The sequence below is a fragment of the Leiobunum rupestre genome, chromosome 9, assembly GCF_980474605.1.
Source record: "Leiobunum rupestre chromosome 9, qqLeiRupe1.1.hap1, whole genome shotgun sequence".
Lineage (NCBI taxonomy): Eukaryota > Metazoa > Arthropoda > Arachnida > Opiliones > Sclerosomatidae > Leiobunum > Leiobunum rupestre.
In genome coordinates, this window is record NC_143392.1 from 45,755,470 (window position 1) to 45,779,175 (window position 23,706).

General features: G+C 36.2%; 1 protein-coding gene and 1 long non-coding RNA gene across 3 annotated transcripts; both read right to left on the bottom strand.

The window, feature by feature from the left end:
* Nucleotides 1–485: 485 nt before the first annotated feature.
* LOC149928535 (uncharacterized) lies at nt 486–1,222 on the bottom strand. The gene is made up of 3 exons (XR_016474094.1): nt 1,187–1,222; nt 778–903; nt 486–713 (listed from the first exon to the last, which is right to left on the bottom strand). It is a non-coding gene; the product is annotated as an uncharacterized LOC149928535 (long non-coding RNA).
* A 9,463-nt stretch (nt 1,223–10,685) lies between these two features.
* Mppe (Metallophosphoesterase) lies at nt 10,686–23,485 on the bottom strand. 2 transcript variants are annotated; one of them, XM_090158802.1, is made up of 9 exons: nt 23,253–23,485; nt 23,068–23,183; nt 22,968–23,004; nt 20,706–20,868; nt 18,188–18,319; nt 17,115–17,231; nt 17,005–17,055; nt 15,311–15,491; nt 10,686–14,918 (listed from the first exon to the last, which is right to left on the bottom strand). In XM_090158802.1, the coding sequence occupies exons 1-9, from the start codon at nt 23,297–23,299 to the stop codon at nt 14,749–14,751; spliced, it is 1,014 nt and encodes a 337-aa protein (XP_090014928.1). In that variant the 5' UTR covers nt 23,300–23,485; the 3' UTR covers nt 10,686–14,748. The 2 variants fall into 2 exon arrangements, with proteins under 2 accessions (XP_090014928.1, XP_090014927.1); XM_090158801.1 differs by having other exon boundaries at nt 22,968–23,183.
* Nucleotides 23,486–23,706: the final 221 nt, after the last annotated feature.

A 23,706-nucleotide genomic window follows, 5' to 3' on the forward strand; every position in this document is an offset into this window, starting at 1 on the left:
GTTCACATTTCTCAAACTTTAGTTTTAAAATATTGCCTATTTTTAATTTGCAAAAATGCCCACCACAAAAATTTGTTGTGTTCCGTTCTGTGAATCTAAGAAGAATATCAATGTATAATTTCATCAGTTTCCAGTTGATGAAAGTTTATGCAAATTATGGACTAAGAACATATCTAGAAAAGATTTTGGGGTCAATGAAGCTTACGCATCACGCAAGATTTGTTTGTAGTGGGACATTTTAAGGAAAGTTATTACTATCAAGGTCTAAAGATTCGCAAATTAAAGAAAATATTGACAAAGGAAACATATGAATCTATAATATCTATTAGAATAACTTCATTGTCTACAATATCTTGCGTGTCATACCTCCTTAAATCTGGTTTCCAGTTTGTCTTGACAAGAAATTTAACGAGCGATGCTATTGAAATGTTTTTCAGCATTCTCAGGAAAATGGCAAGAGAAACTATATTCAGTTTGGAATCCTACCTTAAGAGAGGCACTATATCATTAACAAAACCTAAAACATCTAACGTTCCCCAAGACAGCTTCACAGATCTATCAGCCATGATTGATACTAGACTCGATGGATTTTCAACTATTTTTAACGGCAATGAAGTTACGTTACCATCTGAAGTTATGAGTACCCAGATACACAGAGATGCACCTTACGGCTAGCAAGTATCGCATACTTGGCTGGTTATGTAGTACAAATCCTAGAGGAAAAACATTTTTGCAAATTGTGCCTTGAAAATGTATCACAGCCTAATTCTGACTCACCATTAGTTGGATTGATAAAATTGTCCGACAGAGGAAACCTTAGGTATCCGCAGCAAAGCTTTATCATGTTAATGGCTATAGTAACAACATTCATAGAGAGAGCTGTACCCTATCTCCGGGATTCACCTGCCATTTTAAAAAACATTGAAATCCACTTGTGGCCAAAATTGCTCTATGCCCTTACATCCAATGTGATTTGAATAATAATCACCGAATGAAATTGCTGATTTAATTTGTTGAAAGGTTGTACTTCCAATTATCACAAATATTACCAAAACTCTGTCCGCAAAATTTGAGAAAGTGAATGAACTTGTGCATAAGTTGTAAATTCTAGTTTTCTAAATTTTTAGTTGTGTATCATTCAGTGGGAAATTCACATTGGTTTATTATATTTATCAGATTTAAATACCTTCCAAGTTTCCATCACTATTTTCATTCATAGTGATTTTCTAAGTGACAGTTAGTTAATTAAAATTCATTTATTTCACTACTTTAATTAAAAGAAATTTTTAAACATTAATACAAAACAAAGGCCTCTGGAAGTTACTACATAGCAAAAATACAGCTGTAAGCCAGGAGAACCACGTGTTTATGTTTACATTTATATACAGAAAACGGCGACTTCTGGCTCCAGAATGACCAAATTATAGTAATGTTTTTCAAAACTTTACTTTGCGTTAAAAAATCTCAAGAGGTGTTTAACTTTTTTATTATTAATTAACTTAAATATTACTAAAAAAATATTTTACAAAAAAATTACACATTACGCGATAATAATTGAAATTCCAAAGTTCCGCGCAGTTCCTCCCATTCGATAACATGGCTGCGAATTTTCTCAAGGGGGGGCTAGACTAGCGCCAGAAAACGATGTGAGAAGTTTTTGAACTAATTTCCCATACGCGATTTTCGTACGATCGCCTGGGCCGCTATGAGCGCGAAGCAGATCTCGAGACGGCCGTGGCAAAGTTAACAAGAAGTGGCCTAGTAAATTTTTCTAGCATTAATTTGGCCAAATTTTCATAAGCATCACAAGAGCACTTTAGAGCTTTGGAAAATGAAGGAAATAATAAGTTATTAATGACTAGTAGTGTCTTTTGCCGTGGGAGATAGGGAAGAACTTCTTTAACAAAATCTGCCACTATGCATAGAAGGTTCACTAAATAGTTATTTGGATATTTTAATCCCCCATTGTCTTGAAGTAAAATAAGCCGCAACAATGGAGTTTGATTTAGGTTGGAACAGTTTTTCGAGAAAATTTTCACACTAATTATTTTCCTCTGCTACTCGATAGATATATCCAGCAACCATGGCAACAGATATAGATCTTAAAGAAACTCTACATGCTTCATTACGATGCAAGGAATTCAATTGACATATAATTTGCATAACATAAAATGGGATTTTCTTTTTAATATTCTCCGTAAGTGTGGCTACAGGAACATCTACCTTTTGGATTTGCATAAAATTTTCAGAGGAGTTTTGCGACTTTCCTTTCATGGTACAATCAAATACGTCAGTTGAAATTGTATTTCCAAACTTTGACGGTTTAATAATACCAATTTTTAAAGTACTTTCAATACCTGTTATACACGAACGAGCATCCATTGTGTCATTATAGCCTCCCAGACAGGATTGAAGTATTTTGGTCTTGAATGGAAGTATTTTGGTTCGGAATGGAGGTGGTAGTTTCTGGAATGGAGGTAGTAGTTTCTTGAATGGAGGTAGTAGTTTCTTGAATGGAGGTAGTAGTTTTTGAATGGAGGTTGTAGTTTCTTGAATGGAGGTTGTAGTTTCTTGAATGGAGGTTGTAGTTTCTTGAATGGAGGTTGTAGTTTCTTGAATGGAGGTTGTAGTTTCTTGAATGGAGGTTGTAGTTTCTTGAATGGAGGTTGTAGTTTCTTGAATGGAGGTTGTAGTTTCTTGAATGGAGGTTGTAGTTTCTTGAATGGAGGTTGTAGTTTCTTGAATGGAGGTAGTATTTTCTTGAATGGAGGTGGAGGTACTTAAGTCAATGATAGATGTATTTGGTTCAAAGATTTCTTCCGAGTAAACCACGGATATTTTTTAAAACTTCATTTGGGGTGCTTCTCATAAATTCTGGCGAGTAAAAGTCGTTATTTACTTTAATTTTTTTTTGGGTGGACGGACTTAAATTAATGTCCTTGTGGTTAATGTTATTTTCAAGAAAAAGGCGTTTACGGTACAGTGCTTTCTTGGCTTTATCAACTTGAGGCCTAGAGACACTTAAACGGCCACTTCTATAAGTTTTAAGTTCAACTGATGATACTTGACTTGAGGCACTAAATTGAGGTTGAGCTTGAATAATTGGAGCTAAATGATGATGTTTATCTTTTGGAGTCGAAACTACCACAGTATTGACATTGTTGGGGCTCAAAGGCATTTGGACAGGTTTTATGTTAAAACCGCGTGAAACTTTAAAAACATCACAAATTGGTTCAACTTCAGAATTGTTATTATCACAAATCAGTTCAACTTCAGGATTGTTATTATCACAAATCAGTTCAACTTCAGGATTGTTATTATCACAAATGAGTTTTGGTGAGCTTTCAATTACAGGGTTATTCTCTTTCAACATATTGCACATTTTCATTTTCTTTGCCACACTTAACGAATCAGGAAGTAAAAATTTGCGTTTAGTAGTAATACTGTAATCAGTCTCTTTGAAATGCAAGCTGCAGATCCTTGAATTAGGTGGAAATTTACATGACATTGCACTTTCCCACTTCTTTTTCAAAAACTCATCTCAAGGTATTCTATGATATGTAATCTTATCGCCTTCAACCTGTACTTCATTACCCAAACCTTTTCTATTCCTTTTCTTGGATAGGCAACTTTCAATAACACAGTGGTACACCATTTTAAAGCTAATATTTTATCTCGATTCTAGAAATTATTCTTATTTATTTAGGAACTTGCAGTAAAATTAGAAGCTATGTTGGGTTAGGAACTTGTGTAGAAATACATAGCTGGCCTTGCTTACGAACTTTCGCATAATATATAGCTGGTCATGATTAGGAACTTGTGTAGAAATATGAAGCTGGTCATGCTAAGGAACGGGTGTAATTTGTTTAGAAATACGAAGCTGGCTATGCGTAAGATCTTGCAGCTGCAACACATCCGTGGGCAACATGAGTAGCTTTGCTTTACTTTAGACAAAAAATTAATTTATAATAGGAACTTTAATTTAGCAATGCGACCATTGTGCCGTTTATTAGAGATGGCTTGGCAATCCATCTTTTATCTTGTAAATTTATTCATGACATGTCCTATTAAAACAAGGCAAAACATGTTTAAATATCTCGACAAAGGCTTATTATTATTATTATTATTGAGTGGGGTGGCAAGCCAAACACTTCGACCTAAGGTCCATTGTGCATCCCCAAACTGGTTGACTTAAGTAAGTCCTATTGCCGACATAAAGCTTAAAATCTGCCCGGCCGTGATATTAGAGACGTCATACGTCTCCAACCGATGCATACCCAAATGCTCAAACCTCTGGGCTGCATAGTAATCGCAGCTACAGAGTACATGTGAGGCAGTTTCCTCCTCAGCTAGACAAGATCTGCAAATCGGGTCATCACTGACCCCAATAAGCGTTAAATGTCTGTTAAGATGGCAGTGACCTGTAAGTAGGCCAGTAACAATCCTAATACTGGACCTAGAGAGCGAGAGTAATTCTCTAGCTCTCTCCCTAGATGGGCCAAGAGTGAACTCTTTGGCCTGCCTTTGACCCTCAATTTCACACCATTGTCTGAGTTGACGATCCGACATAAACTTGGAGATTAAGCCGCGTACAAGTCCTCGGGAGATGGGGAGAGCAGGTTCTGGACCAATGAACCCAGCCCTCGCACCTTCCTTGGCCAAGGCGTCGGCCCTTTCGTTCCCAAGATGCCCCTTATGCCCAGGTACCCAACAAAGTTGAACTTTATTGTGCAACCCAAGAGTGCAGAGGAGATCTAAGCAGCTAAAAACCAGTTTAGAAAGAATACTATACTGGCTGAGAGCTCTAAGAGCAGCCTGGCTATCTGAATAAATCTGGATAACCTTTCCATGATACCCCTGATGTAAACAGTGAGCAACACAGGAGCAAATGGCAAAAATTTCAGCCTGGAATACACTAGTGTGTATCCCTAGACTTTCATAGAAGCCAAAATTATTAGTAAGGCAATACATCCCCGCACCAGTGCCATACTGTGTCTTAGACCCATCAGTGAACCAGACGATCTCTCCTCTGGTACCGAGGGTCAAGTGACTCCACTCCACACGGCTAGGGAAGTTGACCTCAAAAGGTTTACTAAAGTGGAGTTTAGTAACCATCAGATCAGAGCCCATTGTTAAAATCGGCATCTGATTGGACATATCTCGGAAGAGCTTGGTGTGGCTATGCTCCCAATTATTAGCCTTCCACCAGCCATTTTGGTTAAGCCTATAGGCACCTAAAAGGGCAGCTTCCTCAATAAAAAGGTGGAGAGGAAGCATATTCAGGAGTATTTCCAGAGAAGCGCTTGGGGCTGTTCTCATGGCTCCTGTAATGCCGACGCAAGCCAGCCTTTGCAGAGTGCGCAGATCAAACTGCACAGTCCTTAAAGTAACCCTTGACCACCAGACCACAGCTGCATAAGACAGGATAGGTCTGATGATCATGGTGTACAGCCAGTACACAGTCCTGGGGCTTAAGCCCCAGGTCTTGCCAACTGCACTTCTAGTTCTCCAAAATAACATTTTGCCCCTCTTGACTATGTAGTCAAGGTGTGGTTTCCATGTTAGTTTGCTATCCAGGATGACCCCGAGGTACTTCACCTCGGTGCTCTCCACTAGGTCCTTTCCAAATAAGGAAATACCCTCAAACATACCTTTTATCCTTCTACGAGTAAAAGGAACCAAGACAGTCTTATTAGGATTAACCATGAGGTTGACCTCCCTGCACCAGCTCTCAACTGATGCTAGGGCCCTCCTCATTACGTCCTTCACTGTTGCCGGGAATTTCCCAGTAATGATAATAGCAATATCATCGGCGTAACCGAAACAGCGGCATCCTCCCCTGTTCAACCTCCGAACGAGTTCATCCACCACCAGGCACCACAGAAGGGGAGAAAGAACGCCCCCCTGTGGGCAACCACGACTGGTGGAGACCATAAGGGAGTCACCCAGCAAGGAGTATACCACTTTTCGGTCAGTTAACATAGATTTGATCCAAAGGCACAATGTGTCATTGATACCAAACCTTTTCGCAGCCTTAAGTATAACTGCGCTGGAGACCTTATCAAAGGCTCCCTCAATATCAAGAAAAACTGCTAACGCAATTTCCTTGTGCTCAATTGCTTTTTCCAGGCAGCTGCTGATACCACGCAGGGCGGTCTCAGTAGACCTGCCCTTCTGGTAAGCATGCTGCGCAGTCGACAGAGGAGAGTTGCAAAGAACCTCCTCCCTAATGTAGTTGTCCACCATTTTCTCCAGAATTTTTAGGAGAAAAGAGGTAAGACTAATTGGCCTAAATGCCTTAGCTTCCAGGTAATCAGATTTACCAGGCTTAGGTATGAAGATCGCTTGAGAAAGCTTCCAGGTGCTAGGTAAATGCCCTAGAGCAATACAAGCCCTGTAGATTCTCAGCAGCATAGGGCATAGAATATCAATGCCCTCCTGTAAGAGAATAGGAAAAATCCCATCCGGTCCCGGGGACTTATAGGGTTTAAATGACTTTACAGCCCATATAAGTCTGGAATGCGTGGCGACCTTATTCGCCACTGCCCAATCTTCCCTTTTGGTTCGATTGATCCTCAAAGGGCGATTGTCAGTGTTACCATTGCTAGTGAGCTTAGAGTCCGGAAAGTGTACATCTAACATATGTGTCAGAGTGTCCTTACCGGACATGGAAAAACTACCATCTTTCAACTTAATGGTGTCAAGATGCTTAGTATTATCGTGTGCCAAAATTTTCATTAATTTGGCCGTACTGGGAACATCCGCTATGTTCTCACAGAAGTCTCTCCATGAAGCCTTCTTGGCATCGCGGATAGACTTGTGGTAGGTGGTGAGGGTGCGTTTATAGGCATCCCAATCACCCCCCTTCTTTGCCCTATTAAAGAGCCTACGAGTTTCCTTGCGCAGCCTGCCAATCTCGTTGTTCCACCAAGGCACTAGCCTTGGCCGGTTGGCAGGCTTTGCCGGACAGTTGCGGTGATAGGAGTCGATAATGGACTGTTGAACGCGTTCAACAGCCAAATCAAAATCCAACACCGATGACAGCCGTGGCTTATCACCCTTTAGGAAGAAATTTAAGTCTTCCCTGTAACCGGACCAATCTGTGCCCCTAGGGTTACGAATAGTGGTACAAGCCCATACAGGTTTGACCAGAATATTGAAGCAAATGTGTCTGTGATCCGACAAAGACGGTTCGTTAGACACATGCCAGTTCTTGATTTTATCTGCGACATTTACTGTACACAGTGTGAGATCAATGACCTCACTTCTGTTAGAAGTAACAAAAGTTGGTACATTGTTCTTATTCAAAATGTGAAGTCTGGTACTAACCAGATATTCCATTAAGTCGTTACCGCGCTGGTTGCAGTCTGAGCTGCCCCAGATTTCGTGGTGCGCATTAGCATCGCAACCGATGACTAGCCTCCTCCCCGAACCCTCACAGTAGCTGACCAATCTGGTCACCCCCTGCGAGGGAGGGGGGAGAGCATCGTCGTATGGTAGGTATGCCGATGCCATAGTAACCTCCCCACCTTCCGTGATGAGCTTTACCGTGGCAATATCCCTGGAGGTGTGCACTGAGAGCGGAAGGGCATGAATGCCCTTGCGTGTCAGTGCACAAGCCCTCGGTGTAGCAGAGTTATAATCATAGAATATATTACCTGCATTTTGGAGACAAGTATCTTTCCATTGGCAGTCCATGGCTCCTGTATGAGAGCGACGTCGAAGCTCTCCTTTGCGAACCTCCTACAGAGAACTGCAGTGGCTGCCTTGCAGTGGTGCAAATTAATTTGCAGCACCTTTACACTCATCTTGGTTTAAGGTGAGCTCGGTTGCAGGCCTTAGATGTCTATTCAGACACAGTGGTGGTTGTGTTTGTAGAAACCCCAACACCCCCACCGGTCTGACTTACATCTCTAGCCTGCCCCCCTGTTGCACCCTCCGGTGGTACAACCTCTTTGATCTCGTCGGTGTCCGACAAAGCAAAGGCCTTTAGCTCCTCCACGAGATTATCTTCCATTGGAATGTCCTCTCCGGAGTCCCCGCCAGCCAGAGCCTCATCTTCCATCCTTGAGATCTCCAAGGCAGAGGGTTCGACTGAACCACCCTCCTTTACAGGATCCACCGGAGCTGTCGGGTCAGGTTCATGAAGTATCTTAAAGATACCACTGTCCAGACCCGTTAAGGCTCGGTGTCCTGCCTCCTTGATAGCCTTAACCGACTCTCCATCCACCTGGAAGATCCAGCGGATGGCAGTCGGCTCATCGGCTTTATTTACGACCTTCCAACATTGCGTATTTAGCGCGTTGTTGTAGGTCCTGAGTCTACGAAGGAGGACATTGCCATCCTTGGTGTAGACGTCCTTGGTGCGGAAGGCTACCTTGAAAGGTTTCGGTAGGTCGACGGCCTTCATTACTGAAAGCCGTGACCCCCCGGAGACCAATTCCTTCTGGTTAAATCCTCCCACCAACCAATCCGCTGTAAACGCATCCTTACAGAGGTAGTGAATGGCGCCCCCAACCAGCTGAAAGTTCCCAAAACGAGGTAGAGGGTCTCCCGAAGGTGACCCATCTATCCGCTTCAGGACCTCACGCTGGATGGTGCCCATTTCCTCTGCGGAGATGGTTTTCACAGGATAGCCTTCTTTAACGATGGCCATCTTTGTGGAGCTTAAGGTTTCGCTATAGGTTTGGTCGTGAGACTTCACCTTTTTGGAAACCTGAGACTGGGAATCGGGGGAGTCATTTTCCCTGGAACGTTTTGAAAGTGATGGCGGGGGGTCGTCCTTACCAGAGACCTCCTCCTGCATCAATCTTTCCCTGCGGCGTCGATTCCGCTTTTGAGTTTTACTGAGGGGTTTCTCCCCCTTGAACCCTTGGTTCACCGACTGGGTCTTGCCAGAGGCAGACCCTTGAAGGCTAGGCCGGGTTCTTGTAGGGGAAAGTCCCCCCTCCAGGTTAGAAACAGGGGGGGTAACATCCGAAGATGAACCCGCCCCTTGCTTTGGGTCGGGTTCTTTCGAACCCTCCCCTTGCTTTGGGTTGGGTCCTTTCGAACCTTCCCCTTGCTTTGGGTTGGGTCCTTCCGAACCCTCCCCTTGCTTAAGGCCGGGTTCTTTCGAACCCTTGCCCGGTTTTTGGTTTTTTTGTGTTTCCATTTTGGTCCCACGAGAAAAGAGGAAAGTAAAAAGTCACCGCCCTTAATCCTCTGTCCGGGCGGAAGGCTAAAATACAACGGGGTGTCGCCTGGTGCCCCGAGGGGATCGTTCACGATACCGTATTTACGCTTCCCCGGTACCACCCAGCCCTCAGCACGATACCTCACACCTTAGCTTAAGGAAGAAGCAGAGCCTTAGTTGGCCAGCATGAAGGGTTTCCCCTCCACCTGTTACTCCCTTCCACCACGAAGAGGTACAAGGTTGCAGTTTATGGAAGGGCGACAAAGGCTTACTAAATTTAAAATCATTGCATTTGTAACAGTTCGTGACAACCTAATCGTATCCAATTCAGGATGCAACACGATTAGGCTGAACTGTAACAATTTAGGATTCGGGCCAGGCAAAGTTTTATATGTAATAATTACGACACGGATGGAAATTAGAAAATATAGCTTTACTCGTTCGGAAAAGTTTACAGAACCTAACAGTAACTTACAATAAAAGAAAACCCTCCTCGGTTAGCCGTCATCTCTCCTTTTTTTTAATCAATCCCTTGAAAGAAACTAAAAGAACAATTTATTGTTCCACGATCAGTCGTCTTGACTAGAGAGCGAGAGAAATTAAAAAGGAATGACTCAAAAAACGCAGCCCGCGAGTCGAACGTCGTTTTTTTGTCCTGCCGCCGCTTTTTTTGCAATAAATCAGAATGTAAACGTTCTGGTCGCCATCTGGGGACCAGACCGGTTACACATTCATATAAGTAAATTTAATATAAAAAAATATATATAACAAATTATAAATGGTTTACCTTATTTTTAACAATCCCTTTAATAGTACTTAATCATCCGAATTTAAATAAGATTCTAAAGTTAATAGTTCCAAAGATTTAGTTATTTAGAAGGCAATAAGGCATACATTGAAAAATATGAAAAAACCGTCCTACTGCGCACTACAGTGGCCTTTGACCTTAAGATAATACAAGGCCAAATAATGCCATCTAGCGGATGACGCCGTCAGAGAATATTCAAGTGGCCCGGGAGGTTTTGAAAAAAAATATATTTCGATTTCCTGGCCTTCTCTAATACAGGGGGCTATGCTAGGGTACGTAGTTATATATTATCTTTGGCGGCGCTTAAGTGGAAAAAATTTAAAATTTTGATTTAATCCCTCTCTTGCATCCTCGTTTTACATCGCGTCAATTTCTCAATTATCATTAAAAATAACCTGTTCTGAGACACTTTAGTGTCTTATGTCGCTTTTGCTTATACTGAATGAAGTTGCACTTCAAATGGAAAATTCTTGTACAATTTGAATAAAAATATAAAAGTAATTCAAATTTGATTGGTAAAAGTTTTGTTTGTCAGTGTACCAGCTTGTCTAATCTTAATTGAGGAAAATTAAGTAATCTGAAAATTCTTCATTAGAATATTTCCTTTTCTAAGATTTAAACCAAGTGCCAAGTCGAGTTTTACTTCTATAAATAAAATTCATACAAAATGGTTAATAATCTTTATTTAACAAGGTTTTCAGTAAAATATCTCATATATAAACATGTATAGCACAAGGTATATAAATGGTAGGCATATTGCGAAACGTACAAGTGCTCTGTTAACTTTTAACAGTGTTGAATATACTACTCTTGTACGATATTAAGTCTAATGCTAATTGTAAATAATATGTTAAATTTAAAAAATAAATTTCAGGCCATAATAATAGATGTGATTGGCCAGTGCATTCATGTAAAAATTAACAATTTGTTTAGGAATGAATAGATAAAAACTTTGCCAGAAAGGCACATTTTGGTTAGAATCGTGCATATAAAATTTGTCATAAAGTTAATATAAAACTCTAAGTACTTCAACAATTAACAAGCAAGTACTGGTAATTAATACTATATATTATAATGGAGTGCAACCTTGTAAGCCTTTTGGAAAACGGTTTTCACCATTCATTAAAATTGTTATGCAATTGGTAAACAGTCAAAAAACATGAGGCAAAAATAATGGAAATCAACCCAAAAAAAAGGAAACTTAAAGGTTCAGAAAATGCCTACTTTTGACAAATACCAGGAGAGTATTGTATAGAAAATTAAACTAAGAAATAGCTACATTTCATTACCTGAGAGCAAAGGTCAAGGAAGTTAAGGTACATGACTTTTGAAAGAAATTCCAAATAAAATCTTTGAGTTATTTTTTACTAGACCAACTTTTTACTTTTTTGGCATTATTCCATGATTTGATCATAGCTGTTATTCTCTAATATATACTTCCAAAGGTTTATGTCTGTCTCTCTAAAGGCGTTCGGATCATTTTAATTAGAACACCAAACCTTTCCACTGATGTTCTCAATGTACAAAGAATTACTGCTATTTGAATCCTAATTTGAGGCCCCCTACAAATTTGCATTTTTGTGAATAGAGAATATATAAAGATCTATGTTGGTAAATGTAACAATAGCATGTGACAATACACAATTCTTATATTTTGAAATCAACTTGTGGATTTCACTAATTTTTACTAATTGAAACATTATTTTCAGTGTCTTAAACTTAGAAATCATTTCTTAGTTTTTTTAAACTTATGGATTATGTCTTCCACTGTAAGCATTATACGATCAAATCCACTATCTATGTACCTGGATGAAACATGAGATATAAAAATAATTTTTTCTTGAATATGGGCCTTTAATACTTGCTTGACTTTTCTCTCAAGTAGAAATTTGGTAGAGAATTAAGCCACCACCGAGAATAAAAGTAAACATGGTATTATAAAGTAAACATTACAGCAAATGTATTTTAGAAACACCAGTTTTTCTTTTACCAAAATTCTTAGAGAGTTAAAAAATGATCCACACACTATTTTTTTTGTTGTACATTAATCGACCTATGTGCCATTTAGATTACAAAAGTCAGTAAAGTACGAGTACTTTCTTCCAGTGCTTTAACTAGGTACTTTTTTGTGGCCGAGCCAAAGTGGTAATTTTGTAGTACTATTATTGACTATAATTCTAACAGTGATCTCAGAGCAAGAATCTGCGCTAGTCACTACCCAAATTATGCTGGGAAACCATATTTCGAACCAAACAACAAAATTTATTTTTGGCCATTCACAAACACTGCTAGAACTGATTTCTATTTTCAACTTTAATGTGTAAAGTCCAGAAGTTGAACCTTCTTTAGAGGTTTATTTTGAAAGGGTGATGACTCTTTCATTTAATAAGCAATCATGTTTGTGATTATATTTTCTCTTACCTTGTAACAGTTAAGTTACCATGCACCTTTAATAAGTGTGAGCACTTTTTCTGTGTCAAAATAACATTCTATTATATTCTGGGATTCAGGTGTAAACCGTATAGGCTCTAGATATGTATTTACTATTTCTACTAACTTGTAAGCAATGTTGCTCAGATATTTATAAAACCATACTACACTACAGAATAAACAATTAATCAGTCTTAATGATGAAACTATTACAAATAAATAACTGGAATCAATTACAAGGATATTTAACTCAAGATCACGCCACCCTGCTATTGACGTACAGAAATGGTAGATAATTATGGGATAGATTGAAAATCTGAATTTAAAAACTATCCACTTGGAAAAATGAAAGTTTTGGTAACTTTTGTTTATGATATCAAAACCTCAGCAATCTTCCCCCTTCCTTGTAAACTTTTAAAAGAGTTAGAAAATTCAAGTCTTCTCCATGATTTTTGTCAACTAACTAATATCTTTTTAACTAAAATGTCACTTGACAGCCTAGTGCACTTCTTAAATTCTACCAATTTGGATCTTATTCCAGAAATTTGATTCTGCCTTCATGATCAAAGGCAATTATTATTATTGAGAGGGGTGGTCAGATAAACCTGATTGAGCACTTTGACCTGAAGTTCATTGTGCTACTCAAAACCTCAGAATTATGCAGAGACAGAACTTCAATGTATATAGCCAGAAAGTTATTGAACAAAGGCATAGTGAGATCGGCTCTGTGTTTGGCTTGATTTGGAAGCGAAATAAAATATTTTAAGCATTTAAATGAACTTTAGTGAGACATGTGGCATTTTTGTTATACTATTAGTTGTCAATCTAAATTTAAACTTGGCTGAAACTGTGCAATTAGTAAAATACATTAACTTGGGTTAAGTTGGAGGTTAGTAATCTTATTAGTCCAAGTAATTTTAAAAAGACAGGATGTGAACACTAATAAATTCTAATTGCAATGAGATCAATTCCTAATAATACATACAAGTAATAATCTAAGAGTATAGATTTCAAAATGAAGGAATGATAATTTTGAAATGATTAAACAAAAATCTTTAGATGCTATTGGTACAGACAAATTTTATGGTTTAATTTTAAAGGGCAACGCAAGTCGTGATACAGGCGGGATGAATGTACCATATCTTATAGTTAAAACAGTATCTACGCATGCGCCTCTGGAGGGGAAACATTGAGGGGTGACTGAGAGCCAGATAACGCCTGGATTGGAGGTAGAGGGGAATGAAAGGGGGATTTAATTATAAAATACAATTCCCAAATGCATCATGACTTGCGTTTCCCTTTCACAAGTCTTGAAATTCTATTCTTAATACAAGACAAGATTTTATTCTTACAAGGTTAAGTTTTGGAGTTTCCTTTTCACCAAAATATTAGTATTCTATTCTTAAAAAATAAAATCTCGTATTCCATGACATTTCTAACTGGAATGCTTATTAGGTTAATTTTTTTGTATAAAATTACTTATGTAGAATTCAGTAAATTAAAATAAAAATCCTAACATTATTGTAGCTGTAGAGCTGCTTTACTCTTGACCATTAGTTTATGGGGAAAAAAGGTTGAAATATATCTTGAAATATTTTCTGCTGAATAAAAACTGTTCAATTATGCAACTCAATGTATTTTTAACTAAGATTGAGCAAGTATTTGCAATTAGAAAAACATAATTACCAAAAGTGTGCAAGTTCTATACCTTCCAATGCTGAAGATTTTATAAATGCTGCTATCGAGATAGACTACATAGAAGACTAGGCTAGGCGACAATGCACACCCTTTTCATTTTTTCTTTTGTGTTTTGTATTAAAACGTAGGTAGATGGTTTCTGTAGAGTGGAAAAAAATCCAAAAGCCTGCTAGCTCTGCCCAGTGCATCCGTAGTCCTTGATGCTGCAGCCAGGTGACACTATTTCTACTTTTGAACTTCATTCCCTCCCCAAATAATACCCCCTCCTCCCCTCCAAACTTTTACTTCGCATGTAACATTCATTTGAAAAACCAATACATTGACACACATTTGGTAATTATGTCACTATTGGTACAGGTGATAAACAATCTAAGATTTTATACACCAAATTGAAGGGATAATGAAGGATTAAACAAAAATCTTTTAGATACTATTCGTAGAAAGCAAAATTTTGCAGTTTCTTTTAATAAATCATGAGATTCTATTCTTAAAAAAAATGTTGAGAATGTATTCTTAAAAAAGTAGTCTTGCAAGTGCCCTTTCAATCAAAATCTTGAGAATGTATTCTTAAAAAAGTAAAGTCTTGCAAGTGCCCTTTCAATCAAAATCTTGAGATTCTATTCTTACAAAATAAACCTCACATTCTATTTCTAACTGGAATGCTTAGTTGGCGAATTTTTTTTATAAAATCAACTAATGTAGAATTCAGTAAAATTAAAACCAAAAATCCTAACAGAATGTAGCTGTAGAGTTGCTTTAATCTTGATGGAAGCCAATAAACTGTATAATACACTGATCCATCAGTTTCTGGAATAATAATGTTGAAATTTATTTTAAAATATTTTCTTCTAAATAAAAACAATTTAATAAATAGAAATTAATTAAAGAGATAATTTTTTTCGGATAAACATTGGCCTTCTGGAAAAAAAACAAAATTCTTATTTTTTTGTGTTTTACTTAGATCTTAAGTGTTTTTTCATTGTGCTCTATCCTGTATCATTTATTATTCCAGAGTAATTAAAATACCTGTTGAATTATTCAAACTTTAAATAACTTAATTTTGTAATATACAATGCCTAAAACTCTGTGATAAACTTAACCCAATATTTTTACTTTTAAACCCTGTTTTTTATCATTCTGTGCTATCATGGTTGTCAAAACCATTAAAGAACTAGTTGGAAATATTAAAACAAACATACCAAGTTGAAGAGCTCCAAATCCAATTTTTTCCGTGCCCATCCTGTAGGAACACGTTGGTATCATAATCTCATGAACATTTCCATCACTAATATTGAGCTGCTGCACTTTGAAATTTTCAGCAAATGCTTGTTTCAACACTTTCAATTCAACTTTTACAGGATCAACACAAAAATAATTTGACTAGAAATATAGAAAAATTTTACCTTATTTTTTTGTCAAGAGCGTGCTTAATAAATTAAACAGAAAAATTGATTGACGCAACTACTACACAACTGGTTTTATTTTAAACCTATGATGGCCATTTATGAATATACGTCCGCTATTATTTAGGTTTTATATTTTTCCAGGAGTAAAAAAAGGGTAATTTAATGCTGCAAAAATTGTCTACCGCAAATAATTACTGAAGGAATTATAATTAATTTAAAACCAACCCAAAATTTACCATTTCTTTGCATTATGGAGTGCAGTAAGACACACTTGTACAGAGTATCTATAAAAATATATTGCAGTCGATATACCATTTCACAATTTCCCACTGTGATTAGTTAGAATACCCTTACCAAAAATAAGTTGGTTTTTAGTTGGTATTTAGTTGGTATTCACATTTAAGTTGATATTAAGTTGGTTTTAAGTGGTCAGCATATTTCAGTAAACTAGTTAAGTTGGTAATAAGTGGGTTTTAAGTTGGTGGGAAAATGCCTTTTTCTTTAAGTTGGTATTTAGTTGGTTTTTAGTGGTCAGAAAATTACATATTATTTTTTAAGTTGGTTCTTCAATTCTGATAAGTGGTCTTTATTAAGTAACATTTTAAGTAAGTTTTAAGTTGGCTTTAAGTGGTCTTTATTAAGTAACATTTTAAGTAAGTTTTTAGTTGGTTTTAAGTTGGTGTTAAGTTGTTTTTAAGTAGGTTTTTAGTTGGTATTTGTCTCAAATACAAACTTAAAACCAACTTAAATAGTTCTTAGACCACTTATTTTTTGGTAAGGGTATGGCGATACGACGGGGGAGTAGCCCCCCTCATATCGAATAATAACGTTGTTGCCTATCCTTCTCTTTTTCACTGTAATGTTGCCGAATAAACCTTTGAGTTTAATATTGTCCATACAATTTCCGAGTTCTACTAACCCATAGAGTTTTTTACTGCACTATACAAAATGCATAGAAATAGTATTTTTTTTGCCTATGTTAAATTATTTACTGTAGAAATTTTTTATTGAACTGTAAACCAATATTTAATTCCCTTTGTATTAACAAAATACAATGATCAGTTTCAACGCTGTTAAAGGGAGTATAGCCCCTCTTGTTCGGTAGGGTGCGCTTAGACTGTACCAAGTAGCTTCCACAAGCCTTCCTAGCGAGGTGCGGTAATGAGTTAGTTTAGGGTATACACTTTTTGGGAATTTGGGGGTAAAACCCAATCAAACTAATTTCTTGCCACCCCGTGCTAGGAAGGCTTGTGGAAGCTACTCGTCATAGTCTAAGCGCACCCTACCAAACCAGAGGAGTTATACTCCCTTTAAAGATAGAACTTAAAGCGTCTTCTAGAAATACCTTGTGCTAAATTCCACCTACCAACAGGGATATGGCTGCCATGCTGTTATGGGTGACATATTATCTACATCATACTGCCAAGTCTAGCTTATTAAGCTACTACATGTATATGACTCAAGTGCAAGAACAAATATCAACTTACAGTGTGCTCATGTGCTGATATAATTAACTGTGGTAATAACTCTTCTATACTCTAAAAAAATTAATAATTATTTTAATAAATAACTGAAAATAAATGGTTTAGTTTATTACGTTTTTAGCCAATGGTTCCATTGTGTCCATCAATGGAATATGAGATAAAAGAATTCTGATGTTTTTTGAGCGTGGAAATGCATTTTTATAAGTCTTTTTCATTGTCATTATATTAACCTGGAAATTGAGATGCATGAAAAAAATTTCACTAATATATTTTCCTACAAATATAGTTAGCTAAGAAACTAAGCTTTTCGTACTTGACTAAGGGGTGGTTAACCATATGATAATATAAAACGTGTAGACAAGAGATAGCTAATTTCGTAATATATTTTTAAAATGTCTTATGTATCTTGTAAACCTGGCAGTCATTACCAACTATAAAATGAATGCTCCTTTTACTAAAACCCGAAACATATTTTGGTAGTGATAAGGTCTATTTCATAATTCTGTGAGCATCATTACCAAATTTCTAAGTTAAGTTGAAATGCGGAGACACAATTCAAATATTCGCTTTAATTTGGTGAAATATTGCTGTTTTAACTACAACTAAATTCGGGGTACGAGGCATGATCGAAGTCATTGTAAGTAGAATAAAAATACTTGGGAGAGATATTCGAAAGACTCATTCCCTTCATAACTTATAGGAAAGATGACATAATAAAGCAATGGTATTATGAGTTAATTGGGTCAATGACAAGTTATGGGAAAGGTGTCATCAGAGGTAGAGATAAAGTGATCATTGAACAACAGGAAATAAATGTGATAAAAGGCTTCTAAAACATTTAATTCTATCATTTGTATTAAAACCACCCTATGCTCAACCTTTAAAGATTAAAAATACGCTGTGATATAAAATTACTGGAAATGTGGCAGGGTTGTAGTTTTTTTATTTCAGATTTTTGTAAAAAAATAGATTCATCTCATTAAAATTGGATTTTGGTATTTAAATTGTTTTTTTAGTTAATGCCTCTTTTTTTCACAATACTGCATTGATAATTTAACTTTAATTAGTACTAATTAGTAGTAATTATTAACATCGATGTTGCAAGCTTGTACACTGATACCGGTTGTCTTCAGCGCCTCTTTGGGTATTATATAGGCTATGTTATTACCGTAAATGAGTTTCTTACTTTAAATATTTCGAGATACTTATATTGAATAAACCCATCAGATCTAAAATATTGGTTGAAACGGTTGACATATTTTGCCAAGGGATAAAAGCGTTCACCACCAATGTCATTGTCACCAGGTACATAGATCGCCTACAAATTAAATGTGAAAATTTTAGCTTAAAACCTCAAATTTATTATCTAATGAAAAATCAATATATGCTATTAGGAACCCTTATGTGTATACTTGGAATTTCTAAGGAAGACTATGTTAGCGCTGATGATTATCATAAAAATGAGCAACGTTTACAACAAAGATTTAGCTTGCGATGTGATAAACTAAACTCTTTGCATAATCAGCACTAACCTAATCGTTCACTAGCCTTTGGTGCTCTTTTTTAACCATTTAAATGTATGATTTATGCTGAAATAACTAAGATTTCTGAAGAACATTACAGATTCTCCAAGATATTCAATGTAAGAACTGAAATTAATTTTCTGGTTTCTGAGTGAGTGTCCTTCATTTAATTCCCGCAGCGCGTCTGCAACAGCAGCCAGCCAATGAATTTAAAAAGTGAATTACATCTTACATTCAACTTTGAAGAACCTGCAATGGCAAAGGAATCGTAAGTCATTTCAAGTGTATACTTATATATCTTCCTGATAATACTTAATGTGGTTTGTAATGTTTATTCCATAGTTTTATAAGGTTGTAGCGGAAGCATTACCCAAAAATGAAGTTCAAATAAACAGTTAACTCAGCTAAATAGTGACCAATTATTGAATTAGAGTGTAAATTTAAATAGACTATTATAGACACTCAAGATACTTAATTTATGAAGAAAAACGCATTAATTTAGTTACTTCAAATTGGGTGTGTATAATTAATGGAAATTCATAAAAATCAATGGAAATCACTGAACATTTGTTCGAAAATCAAGTAAATTTGAGGAGCTTCATTGCAATACCATTAATATCTTGATGCAAGCTAGCCCTACAAGGTGGGAGATTTCGATCTATCAATGTTCCTATAAATTAAAATATCTGAAGTTATAAAATAATGAAAACACGAATCTCTGACTAAATATATCTTAGAGTCCGAACCTAAACCGGTGAAGTTAACTACATAAGTCTATGTATTTGTACCCCGCTGCTCCGCCTTAAGCACTACAGCGGCCCACAAATCAACAACCAGGCCGGGACAAAAGTGCGCTTTGCGAAACAACGTTCGGCCAGTGAGACAGCCATCATGACTGCCCCACATATAGCAGCGGCCTCATTGATTTTTATATTTATTTTGCCTGCGCCTGATAGACCTTGTCACGTAGATAGCACATTTTTGGGCATTTTCACGTTTTTAGTTGTACTTATTTTCGTCGTGTGTTCGCCGACACCACGTGTTTTTCAGTCCTAATAATTTCACATGATATTCCCGTAGTTTATAAAATAAATTAAAAGATTTGTTAATTTTGAGAAATTTCTAGGTGTTTTGTATTTTTTGGCCGCAAACTCTTATTTCAGTTTTTTAATTAAATTTAAAATGTTTCACTTTTTTTGGCCTTTTCACGTTTTTTTATTGTTATTATTTAGATAATTTAAAAATATATACTTGATGCGTAAGGCTTGGTACTGTCCTCTAGGTACCGTTATAGATGGCCCATAGCTTTTTTTAGTATGGGGTTGGGGAGGCGCCGCGCGCCCCCAGCGCTCGAGCAAAGTGAGTGCGCGGCGCCGTTAAGCGTCAATACGGGGAATTTTAAAGTTCGTCAGGCGCCAATACTTGGAATTTTAAAGTTTTGTAAATTCTTCGAATTTAATAACGTCTTTTACGTGTTTGGGATGTAATTATCTTCGTCGTGTTGTCACCTACACCACGGCTTGTTTCGGTTTTCACTCTTGGTTCAGTTAGTGTTACTTTTACACGTCTTAGTTTTTAGTCCGTGTTACTTTTCAGCAAAATAAAATTGAAATTAGCATGTCTACAATTGAAGACCAGTCACTTAGTGAAAGCGATTTGTACATTTTCCTGTATATTAAATGCTTCAACACTGTTTTCATTTTTGTTACTATTTCAGTTGATACGATTTCACAAATTACGATGCGATTAGGTACGATTCCAGATGGCCCACCGTGAATTATCGGAATGGGGCTGGGGGCCGCCAAAAATGTGGTGTCGGCGGATACACGACGCAACTATTTTCCCGAAAAACGTTACCAATCTCCAAAAATTACTCCTTTATTAAAATTAAGTTAATTAAAAAAATTATAATCACTTCGTTATCTACGCGTCAAATGCTACATTATCCGCCAAAAAACATGAGGCAGCTGTAGTTTAATTTTGCCAGTTTTTTACCGAAGATCTATTTGGTCCGATATTAGTGTATTTATGTTTGCTCGAAGACCTACAGGTACGAATTGTTTATGAGTTTTTTTAATTTCTTAGCTTATTTGTCCATTTTTAATACGGAACATTCTACCTATTCCCGTATTTTTTCACTCTTCTTATTAACATATAAAATATTGGCAATAGAATTTATACCGAAGAAAGATTCGATGATGAGAATACATCTTGAAATCTGTTGAAATACTTATCAAATTCAACATCTGTTGCAATCTCCCCTTCATCAAACATATCACCCATAAAGAAAGTCAGATCAGGATTTAGATGATTGTGAGCAAGAGCATGAGTTTTTCTTATAAATCTAAAAGATAAAATGCTTGTAAATTAAAACATGCATTTCCAACTCTTTTTCATTGTTCATTTACCAACAACAGTTTGAAAATTGGCATGCACTTGATTGAAAGTAGATTCAGATAATTCACACTACCAAGTTTTGAAACATGCACTTGAAATCCACTCAGTAACCCAAGTACAACCATCATCAATGATATTTTGGATTAAACCATGCATTCATAGCAAAGCATTTACATAAAATTGAAATTCCATGCAAGAGAAAACTTTAAAAGAAAAAATTGCATCAAAAACCATGTATATAATAAATGGTACGAATGTTTTGGAACAAAAATCCAAGCCAAATATCTCAAGACCTAAGTATACTAATATATAAATTCTTACATCATAAAACTCAATAATTCTTGCATTTATATAATATAGTATGCTTAAAAAAATTCTAAATAACACATGTCTTTCATGCTTTCTTCCCATGGAGAAAAAGACATTGATACTACTCATCTGCAGGTTACGGTCAAAAATATGGAATTCCAGCCCGCTTGGTGGAATAGCTCTATTCTTGCAGATGTGGTTTTGAGATATTTAGCATTAACCTTTAAGGTCTGTGAAAAATTTATAGTGCAAAAACATTTTTTTTTTAAATATCTTATACATCAAACACTTAATTTATAATTAAAAAAATACAGAAAAAGTAGAAGAAATGAGTTGTGCATGTTATCAATATTTAACAGCAAATGTCGTTTGTGAATGTTCAGCTAAAAATTATTAGTTAAAACCAAACATTCATCAAACATATGGTCTTCTAAGTAAATTTTTTTATGAGCTATTTAATTCACTTCATTTTATTAGTTATGAAGATAGGAATAATAATTGTACACATTAACAAGAGCTTAATCATTCAGTTATTAATTACTACCAAGAGATATTAATTTTCTTTGATTACAATAATACTTTAGAAGATTTTTTTATATATATTATATATCTTTACTAACAATTGTAAGACTAAACAATATTACAAAAACTAACTCAAGTTAAAATTTTTCTTTCAAGGATACTTTTCAAATGAAATGGTTATTCAATGATACTTCAATTTTCTCTTTGATACTCTTGTTGGCTTAAAGGGGTCCATCACAGGGATGCGGGGTAGGAAAGAAAACGGCACGTTTTTTGGTTTTTAGGTTTTCCCAAAAATCCACAGTAGGAATTTGGCGCTGGTAGTCTTAAGTGCTTGGGCATAGCGGCCGCTTTTCTTTTTATGGCTATGTTCACCAAAGAAAGTAGTCCAAATTCACTTCCACCCCTCATCCCTGTGATGGAACTCTTTAACACTAGCAAGATAAAACTTTTTTTGCTCATGTGAAAGTAGAGATGGCACAGTGAGTTTTTTGGAGAGCTGAAGGTTAGTTTTCATCAAATCAGGGGTGGAAAAAACATTGTTTAATTTCAAACAGTGGATTAATTTAAACTAATTGTCAATTCTGTGAGTTCTATATTACTGCAGTGTTGTATTTGTAAAAAACCTTCCCTCCCTCTCTTTCAAACCAAGGTTCTCACTTAGTTTTCACAGCCAGCTGTCTAGGAGAAACAGGTAACATTCTCCACTAACTGAATTTCACTATCAAAATATTCAGTTTTATTTTCTGTTGCTTTTCTTTTAACAAAAAAAAACACATGGTTTAAGCCACAATCCTAAGGTATAATTTATGTCATTACAAGCTCAACACAAACACCAAAAGATTTAGAATTAATATAACAACAGTCATTGAGATTGGGACCCCTAAAACTAATACCTCTATTAAATTGTCCATATTTGTCGATAAACAATTATTAACTGTCTCTAATCCTTAAAATGCTTTAAATCACAATTAACTAAATCTCTGAGTAGCTTTTAAACCCAAAATGCCCATCTTTCGGATCCTGTTCGCTAAAGGGTAATTCATAGTTACTTTAATACTTCAAATACTGGTATGAATGAAGCCAGAAAAAGTAAGTAAGGAAAAAAAGGGTAGTCTTTACCTGTTATTACAAATTTGCCAAGTAGAAAATTAGAGGCAGCTTTAAAGAATCTACTACCATAGGGCTTATTGAATAGCTAAATAAAATGCCTACCTATCTGCATCCCATCGCACAATGAAGCCTAAGAGTCCTGGAAGAGTATACCTGTAGCCTAACAATTGTGGATCAGCTGCTATTAGTATTTTCAAAGAACCTTTATAGGAATCATCACGAAAATTCCCCCATAAAATTGGCCACATAGAATAAACTGCTATCTCCGTGGTAAATATCCATATTAAAACAATGAAGGATGTGTACTTCAACTTTGTTCTGTTACAAAAAATAATAGTTTTAGAAATGATCTCTGGTATTGCCTGCTTTAAATAAAAAAGTTATTACCTGAGGTTATGTCTAATTCCTTTGAATGGAATGCATAAAATTGACATTTTTGTGTCCCTCTAATTGAACACTTTTTGCTAAAGCTTTACATGGTACGAGTGTGTTTTTTGGGAATATTTCTACTTGCATGCGCATAATCAAAATAGCCTTAGCCCATTTCGATGTTTTAAATATGTAGAAAGGCTGACACACTTGTTAAAAACCAGCCGCAGTGTCCAGCATAACACCACTGTGACAACAGACAACTGTCAAAATTATAACATATTTCGACTCCGCCCCAATTTTTTTTACGAAAGTGTATCCTTAGGTGTCGGCTAAAACCCTTGAACACCCATTTGAGAATCCGAAGACAAAATAGACACTTTCAGCAATCTAAAGAAATTAAAAACCACACCTATAATAGTAATCATTTCCATCACTTTGACTGTGTTAAATTTTAGTAAAATTATCATTA